The sequence below is a fragment of the Phodopus roborovskii genome, unplaced genomic scaffold, assembly GCF_943737965.1.
Source record: "Phodopus roborovskii unplaced genomic scaffold, PHOROB, whole genome shotgun sequence".
NCBI classification, from domain to species: Eukaryota; Metazoa; Chordata; class Mammalia; order Rodentia; family Cricetidae; genus Phodopus; species Phodopus roborovskii.
Window position 1 is genome coordinate 32,635,337 of NW_026126517.1, and position 13,670 is coordinate 32,649,006.

Below are 13,670 nucleotides of genomic sequence, written 5' to 3' on the forward strand. Positions count from 1 at the left end.
AGTATATCTCAATAGACTTAATTATTATAAAGTGTGAAACTGTACATAGCAAATTTTAAATAAACCAGCAAAATCTTATTATTTTAGAGTAAAATGATACTTGGATAAACCTGTGATACCATAATACACTATGAAAATTACATGATTATATATTGAAATATACCACACCTTAGCTTCTTCCTCTTGAGCCTTCTTCACAATTGCTTGTAGCTGTACCTCTCGTTTAAATTCAGCATGAAGTAATTTCTCTTCCATCATCCTACGCCGTTGATCTAGTAATTCTTCCTTCCACTTTCGAACATCTTTTTCCTATGTATGACAATTTATCACATCATTAAATTCAAAATATTCAGTAATTCAGCAGAAGACTAAAGATAAATGGAAAAATTCATGAGTATGACTAATGATTAAAACCCAACTACAGAGCCAAAATACAGCTTCCACAATTCTCTGGCTACCTAATAACTGCATACTATTGGCAACAGTGTAGCTGATGTCTCAATTTTCTTATCTATAAAAAGGAGAATAGTACTCAGCCCTCAACAATACATTTATATCACCTCCTCTAAGGCTCAGGAATATTGCAAAACAGGAGACAGTAAGAGCTGGGTGACAGAGAGAAGGTCTGCAAAATGCTATCTTCTGAGCACTGCACAGCCCAGATTATGAACTATCAGCAGTTCCTGATGCCTGCATGGGGCCTGCACAAAACAAAGCCTGTCAACAGTCAGTCATGAAAGGGGGGGGGTCATGGGAGCACACCTCTCCATGGGGGAACTATTTGCTATTAATGGCCACCTGGAAGTGGAGTCATGTCTTTAGTTGTGTGCTTACTTAGTAAGCCCACCAAGCTTTAATGGATAGTTCCACACCCATGGTCACATGGATGTTCCTGATAAAACCTAACAGGTCACAAAACAAAAAGACATAAATGTGAAAAATGGGACTATTGGGATGGAGGTAAACAGAGGCTGGAGGGAGATAAGAGAAGTGAGAATTATAGTAATCAGAATGCATACATACAGGTATGAACTTGACAAAGAATGTGTATGTATGTCATTAATAAAATCATACTCTGACAAGGGGGTAAGGATTAAAAAAACAGTACCTAACTGGGTTGTTTTGAAGATATAATTGAATGGATTAACCTCTTATAACAGTGCAGTAGATGTGACTGTATCTGCAGATTATCAACGCATTGAACCATGAGATATTCAGAATGAACACTACTTATGATATTTGGTGTTCATCATCAAGCACCTATGCAACAAACCTCTTGTGATGAAGGCTAGGGTAACTATGACAGAAAGCCCAACGCAACTGTGGGCCACAGCAATTCATGGACTGCAGTTCTTGACTGAAAAAAGGAAAACACAAGCTGAATACTAATGTTCATTTCTCTACTTCCTGACTACAGATGTAGTGTGAACTGCAGTGTCAGCTCTTGCCTCTATGACTTCCATGCCATGACTGGACTGCACCTCAAACTACATACCAAAATAAACTCTCCATTCTTAAGTTGTTTTGTCAGCATTTTGTCACAGCAGTGAGAAAAATAATTAATATAAGGTGTATCTCTTTCCGTTAAAAAATTATCATTTTTCTATAAAATGATCTATAATCACTAAAGAATACTTTTTTATTCTTAACATTTCAAATAAGAAACGTATTCAGTGTATTCAGTGCCCTAGCAACTCAGATTCACTTAAGAAGGCAGATCTACATGAGTAGAAAAAAATGAATGTAACAGTTGGATTTTATCTAAACTCCATAATTACATGTTGAAACACATAAACAACTATGCAAAAAATATTACTATACTAGGAATTACTCTTTAAAATCTGAGCTCTGAAAACTGTTCTTCATGTGATACTGAAGACACTTGCCCTCTCACAGATACAGTTTCCACATCTGAAAAGTGGTGCACACCTGTACTGTTTACCACCGGTTATGTGGTCAGATGAAACCCTTTACTTAGAACATACAAAATTGGAAAATGGAATTTATACCTGAAATTAGAAAATACACAAGAAAGATCAAATTAAGCCAAAGAATCTCCACAATTATAAAAATTTCAACAGGTCATACTTTGAAAACCTATACTCCACAAAATTGGAAAATTTAAAGGAAATGGACAATTTTATGGATAGATAGATATCACTTACCAAAATTAAATCAAGAACAGATAAGCAATTAAATAAACCTATAATCCCTAACAAAATAGAAGCAGTCATCAAAAGTCTCCCAACCAAAAAAAGCCCAGGGCCAGTGCAGAATTCTACCAGAAATTCAAGGAAGAGCTAATACCAATACTGCTCAAATTGTCCCACACAATAGAAGTAGAAGGTATGGTACCACACAACTGTAGCCAGCAATCTCAAGGCAGATGCAGAAGGATAGTAAATCCTAGCTCTTAAATTTGCTTCTGCAAATCTGCTGCTGAATTTCTCTACTAATACCTTAATTTGGTCACATTATTCTTTTTCTCCCAAGTTTTCTTTTTGTTGAATAGGAAAAATATACTCAACAAAGTAATTTACAGTTTCTACATGTGCCTTATCAATATCTATACTTACCTCCTCACAGTCAGGTGACATACACCTAAAGGATGCACATTCATACAGCCAGGTGACATCTGCTATACTAGTCCAAAAACCACAATTAAAGTAGTAAGCCCAATTCATTCAACATAACTCTGAATTCAACATAAGCTCAAACTCTGATTACTACTAGCTCCATGGCCATATGACAGCTATACAAACCTTTCTAGTTAGTCCCTGACTTACTCACTTTGTTGAGTAAATAGCATCTATGTATTATCTGTGATTAGGTTGTTACAAGAGCTCAAAGATAATACAGTATACTGCTCAGTATACTTAAGTACTAGGTAAAACATTAACTATCCTCTTTATATATAAAACAAATTATGTTCTCTGACATCTATGGTGTTATCTTGGTTTTAGAAATAAAGCCTGTCTGATAGTCAGAGAATGGAGCTTGCTTTTAACCAACCATATAGGTCTGGAGGTCTGTACAGACAGACAAAAAGTGAGACTGCTAGGCAGAAACAGGATATAAGCAAGGAGAACAGGAACTTGTTTTCTCATCTGCTGAGATGCAAAGGAAATAAGGTGTGGTTGTGGCTTGTTCCTTCTTTCTGATCTTTCAGCATTTTCCTCTATATCTGACTCCAGGTTTTTATTATTGACACACACCAATTAAGAACTCCATTTACATCTGGGTGTTCAATGGGGGGCTCGAACCCACAACCCTGAGATTAGGAGTCTCATGCTACATTTTGGCACCCATGTGGTCAAAACCTTAACAGCAGGACAGGGGCAAACTGCCCTACGTGGCCCCAGCCCAGCCCTAAGAAAGCCAACCAGCTGCTGTGGGTAGGCCATGCCTGACTCCCTGCTCCTCCCCTCCACCCATCGCCAGAGACATACACTAACCCTTGAACCTTTTTCTTTGTTGAATTTGGTGCTCTGACCCAGCTTTTATTTAAACCAAAGGGCCATACTCCCAGACCTTGAGACTTCTCAGAGCCAGCACACTGGGCACAGTTTCAGCCCATTGCATCCTGATCAGAGATTGGCAATAAGTACCCACAGGTTGCTCCTTTTTTCTCTTTCTGTTTAAAAAGAATCCATTAGGTTTGGTTTTGTTTGAGGTTTTGCTTAGAACCCAAAGGTGAACAACATTGGGAGAAGTCAGACAAGAACTTCAGTGTCCTTGGACTTGCCTTGACAGTACACCTATGATACCTGTAGGCCAAACATCGTCATTGCAACTAAAAAATATGGTCATTAAGGGCAAGGACAACAATTCTGAGAATTTAATTTGAGATAAATTACCAAATTTTTACATTTTAAGCTTGTAAATAAATTAAAATTTTTTATAATGTGTTATCTACTGCTGAAACAATGGTGGACAATATTACCATCAAGGAATTTAAAAATCTTTTGGCTTCTACTATGGATGGAATTTTAAGAGGTATATGACCTGCCTGGGATGTATACACTCTTAGCCATGATTGCTATTACCTTGGTAATCCATATCATATCCTTAAATAAATGGTTTGATAATAGAGATAAGAATGAGGAATTTATGAAAATTACATAGACTTTACAGACTGCTATTGAAAGCTTAGCAAAAAGGAACATGGTAATAAACTCTTAACAGAAAAAAAAATCATTCCATATCTAAGGGTAATGACAAAATGACAAGCTTGCAGATAGAACATTGTTTTTGGAAGATAATCTGCATGCCATCCAAATAATCTCTAAGGATGAGACTATCAATCTTGGGAATCATATGTAAATGATAAGACTAAGAAACTGACTGATTTACTGGAAGATTTACCAGTTCAGGAAGTTCAAACACTTCAAAAGACAATGGTGCATAGATTATAGGCCATAGAAGACCTTCTTAAGTCTGATACACCAGGAGTTAAGGTACAAACTAAAGAGAATAAAAAACAATATCACCAGTAACTTTCAGAGTCAGAGATGACTTACCAAAGGTCGTATCATCTTTACTTGCTATGGTCTATCCTGTTACTATTACTCCAGAGCCAGCAAATAATGAATACCCAGAAAGATATACTTAAGAAAATTTTAAAAGATATTAAGAAAGAATTATATTCTTCATGACATGCATTTATCAATTGTGAGGTAGGTAGTAAAGGGCTACATGAAATAGAGTAACTCCAAAAGACTGACTTCAATTAATCTCAGCAGTTCTAGAACTTGGTTCACAGCAGCAGTGGAAGTCATACTGGAGGGATGAGGCTAAGGCCCTTGAACACCAAGGCAGAATCAAAGGTTATAGGGCTTCCCAAGATCAAATTCTTGGTGAGGGTCATTATACTGATGCAGACACTCAAGAACATACAATGAACACATCTTGTCCCTATGCCATACAGCAGCCTTGAATGCTTGGGACAAGATTCAAGAACCAGGGAAAAGAATTGAGTCCTATACTAATGTTATACAAGGTCCAAAAGAACCCTTTAGTCACTTTTTTGCAAGGATTGACTAAGCTATACAAATAGGGGTAACAGATCCAGAAGCTAGACAAGTACTCATTGAATCTCTAGCTTTTGAAGGTGCTAATTTAGAATGCAAAAAGTGCTTGGGCCCTCAAGGATCAGATCAGCATCAATGGATGAATGGATCCTGCACACAGCCAATGTTGAGTCTTTTGACTATAACACTGAGGTAGGAGAAGCATTCTCCAAAGGTATGAGGAAACAAATGTTTTAATTGTGATAGAATAGACCATCTGAGAAGAAATTGTAGAGAAGGCATTCCTAGAAATAATGCTTCTACTGGGAATAACCCAAATAGAAGGCCCCAGCCTTCTAGATTATGTTGAAGATGTGGCAAAGGCCAACATTAGATCGACAAGAGACAAACAAGGCAACTCTTTACCATCAGGAAATTCTTTGGGGGCAGGGCAGGGCTCTCGAAGGTTCCCATGTCTATTTTGTTACAGTCATTCCCAGTCACTGTGAAGGACAGTGCCCCCCCGCCAGAACAATTAGGAAATCCAGTTGCTATTGTAAAAAACCATACTGTTCTGGATGGTTAACTACTTTTGGAGGATGAATCAAAAATTCATGGAGGAAACAGATATCATATATTTTGGCAGACTTCTATGAAAGGGAAGACCAAAACAAAGAGTACAAATACATAATGCAATACTCAAAGGATTACTGGACACAGGTACAGATGTCACCATTATCACTCCAGAATCATGGCACCCAAGTTGACCTCTTCAGGAGGTTGTTGTTCAATACTTAGGGATTGGAAGGAACCCTATCTCAGGTAAAACAAAACATAATGTAATTTGAATGTTTAGGGCCAGAAGGACAAAGAGGAAGGCTGAGGCCATATGTAGGTTATATGCAGTCAATCTATGGGGTCATAACCTGTTGCAGCAATGAAATACCTAGATTAAAATTCTTCCGGTATTAAAAATGAACCATGAACCAACTCATGTTTATGGAAAAAAATGTTAAAAGGCACTATATAAAACAGCTGATGACCATCCAAACTGCACAAAAACGGAATAAAACAAATGTTAAAAATCATAGAAGGACCAAAGCCATACCCTTAAAACAGTTAATTGACAAACTTGTCTGGGTGGGGCAATGGCCTATAACCTCACAGAAGCTAGAGGCTCTAAAACAGCTGGTTCAGGAACAGCAAAATGCTGGAAATATAGAAGAATCTACCAGCCCTTGGAATTCTCCTATATTTGTTATTAAAATGAAATCAGGAAAATGGAGAATGCTTACAGACCTGAGAGCCATGAATAAAGTAATTCAGTCAATGGGCTCACTACAGACTGGAATGTACTTGCCTCCTTTATTACATAAAGAATGGCCTATTATACTTACTGACTTAAAAAGACTGTTTCTTCACTATACCTTTACAAGAAAAAGATAGGTAAAAAATTGCCTTCATGGTACCTACTTACAATAATTCTCAATCTGCTAAAATATATCAGTGGAAAGTTCTCCCACTGGAAATGTTAAATAGCCTCACCCTATGCCAATATTTAGTACTACGGCCATTGGAAATAATATGTAAGCAATTTCCTCAATTTATAATTTACCATTACATGAATGACATTTTATTATCTGATTCAAATGTAGATAGTTTAAAAAGAATGTTTGAAGAAGTAAAGTTTGCCTTGTTGGGGAATTACAAATTTCTCCTCAAAAATACAAAGAGGAGATTCTATTAATTATTTGGGCTATAAAATGGGTTTATACAAAATAAGACTTCAAAAGGTGCAAATTAGTAGAGACTGATTGCAGACTCTTAATGATTTTCAGAGATTGCTAGAAGATATTTCCCATTTACGGAACATTACTGAAATAAAACCTGATCAAACTGATTCATTTAACCATAACCTTTAGATGGTTAAAAGGACTTAAATAGTCCAGGGTAATTAATAGCTGAGGCTGAAAAAGAATTGGTATTGGTGGAAGACGAATTACAGACTACACAAATGGACCGATTGGATCCAAAACGTTAACTTCATTCTAATCATATTACCCTCTAAGCGTTCCAATACAGGAATTTTAATGGAGAGAGAAGACATTATCTTAGAATGGATCTTTTTACCATCTAAACCACATAAGAAAATAAAAACCTTATGTGGATCTCTGAGATGATTCTAAAAGGAAATAGAGACTTCATCAATTAGCAGGAATAGATCCAGCAGAAATTGTAGTACCTTTTACTAATGATCAAACTGACAAATTATGAGTAGAAAGTGAGTCCTGGCAAAGAGCTTATGGCAATTTTGGGGGGAGGTCAACACTATATATGCAAAAAATCAAGAGAATTCAACTTGTAAAGAGAACTAACTGGATCCTTCCTCTCACTGTAAGGGAAACACCAATAACTAGAGCCCTTACATTCTATACTGATGCAAATCAATCAGGAAAAGCAGGGTAAAAATCATAAAATTTAAGAAAAGTGGATCTAAAGTCCTTATAATTCTGTCCAAAAGTCAGAATTGTATGCTATTCTCAAGGTGTTAATGTATCATAAAGAACCTTTCAACATAGTTACTGATTCAAACATGCAGAAAGAATTGTTTTGCATATTGAAGTTGCTGAATTCATACAAGAAAATTGTCTTTATTATTTATTCAGTTACAAGACATAAGCAGAGACAGGAATTATCATATATATATATATATATATATATATATATGTGTGTGTGTGTATATATATATATATATTTTTTTTTTTCACATATTAGATATCATACAAGTCTGTCAGGCCCTCTAGCACAAGGTAATGATGAAATTGATCAATTATTGACAGGAAATGTAAAGGCCTCAGAATTTCATTAAAAACACCATGTCAATAACAAAGATTTGAAAAAAAGACTTTTCCATCACTTGGTAACAAGCCAATGTTATTATAAGGAAATGTCCCATTTGTTCTTTATACAGCCAAACACCACTACCTTCAGGAAGTAACCCAAAGGGTACTCAAGGAATGAAATCTGGCAGAGGTTCCATTTTGTAGAATTTAGAAAATCAAAATATGTATACCACACCATTGATACCTATTCAGGTTTTCAATGGACACTGATTTGAGTTCTGAAAAGGATGATTCAGTAATTACACATTAGTTATGACCATCATGGGCATACTTGCACAAATAAAGGCAGACAATGCTCCAGCAGATGTCTCTAAGAAAATGAAATTGGTTTTTGCTTACTATAATATAAAGCATATTTCAAGTATACCACATAATCCCACAGGGCAGGCAGTTATAGAAAGTTCAAAAAACTCTAAAGGATATGCTAAATAAATAGAAAGGAATGATAAATAATCCCAAAAATAGACTGCATAATGCTTTATTTACTTTGAATTTTCTAAATGCTAATGAGAAAGGAAAAACAGCTGAGGAGAGACATTGGATAATAGAAAAAACTACAGAATTAAGGCAACCAGTATACTTCAAAGATGTGTTGCCCTCTGGAAGGAAATCAAGACATGTTTTGTTGGGGAAGAAGGTTTGCTTTTGTTTTCACAAATAAAGAAAAAAATAGAGATATCATCAAAATTGATAAAGATTTTATATGAACAAGACACCTCTTAATTAGAGATGACTGTTCATCTAGCAGCATGCCATTTAATCTAAACTAACCTATAAAACTAACCAATGTTCTTCATTTGATCAGATATAACTCACCAAAGAGAACCTCCCCAAAATTTAGGGCTGAGATACGGTTTTATTTTTTGTCTTTTCAGAAGAATAAAGATATCCAGCTAAGGAATCCGGAGACTACTGGCAAATGAGACAACTGAAGTAAAAGGACAAATCATCAAGAGAAATTGTCCAAAGAAAAGAGTAAATTGGCCTGCTGGTATATCACGTTTACAACAGGAAAAATTTCATAAACCTTCCCAAATGTTTCTTTTTTTTCCCCTATAGACATATAGTACAAATGGTCTTTTTGTAGTCCCAGTCTAAATAAAGATTAAAGCTGGTTTTGGAGTTGAGTGTGGTTCTCTCCTTCTCTAAACCCAAGCATGCTTGTGAAAGTAAAATCCAATATCTCTGTCTCATGTCAAAAGAGGCATCTAATATGAAACAGAAGAAAAACAAATATTTAGAACTATTGTATTGCTACTAATCTCATAATTTTTGTCATGATATTAAAGGTCATATAAAATATTAACCAATTCTAGAAAAAGGTGTCTAACTTCAAATACATGATTTCTGGTTTGAGTCTCTATCAGTTTTCTACAGTAAACCATGACTATACCTTAGGCGACCTCTGAAGTCTCCAAAAGGGGCCCTACAACGACAATTTTACCAGGACTATGACAACACCATTATGCTGAACAATACCAACTAAAGATCAGCTTTGGACTACAAACTGCTCATAACAATTTTGAGGTGATTTGCTGAGATGATTGCTAAGAACAATTTTGAGGTGAGTAGCTAAGGTGATACAGCCTCATAGACTATTTAGCCAGCTTTTGAAACAAGCCCTGTACTTGCCCATTACATAGAGACTGTACAACAAATGATACAGCTTAACAATTAACCCAAATTTTCTTTTCAGGATCCCCTAAAGATACAGTTGCCCTAAAGACACAGGAAGTAACTTTAAGAACAGGATGCCCACATTCCCAAGAGGTGGAGTGGGTGCTTTTTGGTCACTCATTGGTTTATGGATATTTGTCATTGTTTAGGGAGACTGGCTACAAAATGTTGTTGCTACAATCGGGAAGAAAGGTGAACAAAGGGGATTATATTCAAGGTTTTTGTTCTAAAAAAAAAAAAAGGAGGAATCAAGATATGATCAAATAAAACGGGTATATTATTGAATCTACTCTGAAAAGAATAAAGGGAGGATACAGATAAGATAAAAAGCAACTACTCTTAAAAAGCAACTACTAGTCTTAAATATTTTGGATTGGATTTTTATATATTGTATACAAATGTATATTAATACAAATTTGAGAATAACTTTGCTAAAATATATTGTACATACATTTCTAATACTGGTCAAAGTATTGCAAATTTCTAGTCCTTGAAAGTTATTACCATCAATAATAACAATAAGGAACTGTAGTTTAGTAGTCAACTGTTACAATTGAACTTGTAGTCACATTAGGTATGCTTACAAGGTCAAACATATTTTAGAAAGACAGGTCGTCTTCAAACACTTCAGAGATCTACAGAATATGGCATTTAACAGGTTTTAATAACATAGGTTCTTTTTTATAATAATGAGACCTGTATGCTCCTGACAGCACCCATCTACATCAGAGAAGATAATGGGCATCGAAGAAACTTCACATGGAGTTTACTTTCTTTGTGGCAAAAGTAAGCCACTGGGCAAGAAAGTGCCCTTGCCTCAACTGTTGACAATATGCTGTCCAATTTGGACAAACAGGACACCAGAAAGAGTGACTGCAAGCCTTGCCAAATCCTTCAAAATATCCTGGTTCACAGAAATGTCTGTCAGATATGCTAGGCCTATAGGCCAAAGATGGATGCTCTAATGTTGCAGAGCAACCTTGGGTGACTATCCAGGCAGCCAGCTTTTTTTTTGTCATTTCTCACATTTTTTGGAAGTCGCTTGCTTTCACTTCCTGCTTACTCATTATTACTTATTATTTCCTTCTCAGGTCTCTGAGGGAGTTGACAACTAGATAGTATAGTTATAGTTTTCCTTATTTACCAGACTCAGTAAAGAAACTCAATAAAGATGTGTTAAGTGTAATAGACATTGTTAATGTACTTATAATCTGTATGTATATATACTTATTGCATATAGCTTTTGTTATATTAGTTATAATTTTTCTTAAATTTTAGACAAAAAAGGGGGGGATATGTAGTGATATCTTGCTTATACAAATAAAGCCTGTCTGAGAGCCAGAGAATGAAGCTTGCCACTAGCTAACCACAAAGGTCTGGAGGTCTGTACAGACAGATAGGAAGTGAGATAGCTGGGTGGAAACAACTTGGTCTCTTGTCTGAGAGATGCTAAGGAGGTAGGTGTGGCTGTGGCTTGCTCCTTCTCTCTGATCTTCTATATCTGACTCCAAGTTTTTATTAATTAGATCAATTAATTAACATACTAAAATATCTTCCATGAATAAGAAAAAAATCAGATTCAGCTAATCATAAAATATAGAATCTCTTTGAAAGCTTGGTTCATGGCCTTATTTAATGAAAGCACAATGACTTGAAGGTCCTTAACAAATACTTGTCCTTTCTGCAGTGCTGGCCTTAAAGTGGGAAAAGGAAAAACTCCAGGGCATAGAGAGGGATTTGGAAGCACACACTGAGCTAGCTGCATCAGAACTTTCTGAATTACTTACACTCAGCTCCAAGTCTAGATGATTACAAATCCAGGAAGAACTGGCCTATAATTCACATTTGGACAAATCAAACATGATATTTTGTTCTTTGACTAATTATTACAGTCCTGAAATAATGATTTGCATTCAGTATGCACTTCCCATGCCAAATATACATGACTTCAGTCTTTATAGTCCTAGAAAAATAAGTAATTTTAGAGTCAAAAGCCTAAGGTCTATAGATATTAAATATTGTGTCTCAAAAAAGATTTCTAGCAAATTCTAAAAAGCTAACCAGAAAAAGAGCGTCCTCTTTAATACTGTATTTAACACATCTGGAAATACTATTCCAGCAATGGTGATTGGATAACTCAAGTTTCGTGAATGGAAGGTAGTCAGACTCAAAAGTTATAGCAAAACCAGCAATATGGCTCAGTGGAGTGCTGAGCCCAATTGTCAGGGCTCACATGGTCAAAGGAGAAAACCAACTCTTACAAGTTCTCCTATAGCCTACCAGACACCATGGCACATGTGTTCACCCCCCCCCACACACACACACACACTTAACATAAAAAACTAAGCTGCAATAACTGTGCAGACCTTCTGAACTATTAAAAAGTCCTTAAATGAAATAGCATTAACAACTACATCAGAGAAAGTAGCTCCACGAAAAGGCACTATTGGGATGGAGAATCTATATATCTGAGATGAACCATAACGGTTTAATTTAGCAAAGGGCTGGAAATTGGAACTGGAACACCACTTAAGAAGTACACTTTTTGTTCTGGGGAAGGGAGCTACTTAGAATTGAACCAAAACACCCTAGCTGCTACTCAAGCTCTCTACGTGGAGGAAAACCCAGCCTCACTACATGCTAGCTATGGCTGATATTAGCGTTTCAGTTTCTTTCCAAAAGTTGCCTCAACATGTCACTTGCATCAATTCTACGTGCGATTTAACATGCCTGCCCCATGGAAGAAAGGCTGGGGAATCCAAAAATGTAAAGATATCCCCTGAAAAACGGGCTGACGGTGGCAAAACAAAAGGTTTTACAGGAGTGTTCTATGTTTCTTCATGTGTCATTATAAAAAAGGGAATTTCACAGGCTAAAATAATATTCAAAATTATAAAGCCATCTGTGAATAATGTTGAAACAAATACTTGAAAGTGATTCAACAAAATTTCAATTGACAAATGAGGTTTGAAAGGGTAATAAAGCTGTTTTATGGATAAAACAGGATTTAGCTGTTTTATTTCCCAAGCAAGTATATTTTCCATTGAAAAGAAACATTATTGTATAGTTGTTTCTATTTTCTTGAATTCTGCTCCAAATTTCAACCAAGACTCCTATGTCCTTAATACAAAGTTCCAACAATTGTGCAATTCAAACCCTGTCTATACAGCTTTTCTTGGGCTAGCTTGAACAGTCCATCTGTTTTGTTGTCCTATTTCACCTACATTAGCATTTTTCAAATGTGCTCCCTGATATAGTCATCAATACAAGGAGTGTTCCTGCTAGTGCATATCGTTAGTTCCTTCAAAACAGCAGCTGGCTCCTTGGTTAAAGCAGAAAGAACATCTATCTCAGATCAAAAATGAGGATATGTACAGTTGCTAAGCTGGAAAAGTTCCTAGCATTCCTATGTTCTGTTTTTGCCTGTTAATGTATTCATAAAGCCAAGATTTTTCAAGTGTCTCAGGAAGTCTACTTAAATTTCAAAACAGGCTTATACTCATGATATTTCAATAACAGCACTGTCCTTCTATAACTGGAATAGATGATCCAGAGAAACAAAAAGTATACTTAGTTTGACAGTAAGGACCTACCTCCAGGTAGAAAAGAAAAATTCCTATAAAACTGCCCAGCCATATAGGAGTGGCTATTCAATGCTGGATGACAGACTAAAGTCATCTCAATTACTATATTCTAAACTCTAAAATTTCTATTTGCTTCCTTTTATGGCTTTTATCTAGCTTCTGAGCTTTTCTCTAAGATTTTTTTTTTTTTAAATATGGCAATCTAACTGCATGTACCTGTGTGGAGAGGAGGGCATCAGATCCCACTATAGATGGTTATGAGACACCATGTGGTTACTGAGACTTGAACTCAGGACCTCTGGAAGAACTGCCAATGCTCTTAAACTGCTGAGTTATCTCTCCAATCTGCTTTTCAACTTTTTATCCTTGTGTTTTTTGTTAAATTATTTGTGTTCTCTTATATCTCAGTCAATATCCACAAAGATACTGTTTTGAATACTTTGCCAAAAACTTGTATATTTCCAAGTGTTTGAGTCAATTGCTAGGGTTTTATTACA

General features: G+C 35.9%; 1 protein-coding gene across 1 annotated transcript in view; it reads right to left on the reverse strand.

The window, feature by feature from the left end:
- The window catches only part of Scaper (S-phase cyclin A associated protein in the ER), a 308,455-nt gene that overhangs the window by 235,926 nt on the left and 58,859 nt on the right, over positions 1-13,670 (reverse strand). Inside the window, exon 14 of the mRNA XM_051197515.1 lies at positions 169-309. Within this exon, the coding sequence (XP_051053472.1) occupies positions 169-309 (141 nt within the window). The remainder of the gene's footprint in view (positions 1-168; positions 310-13,670) is intronic.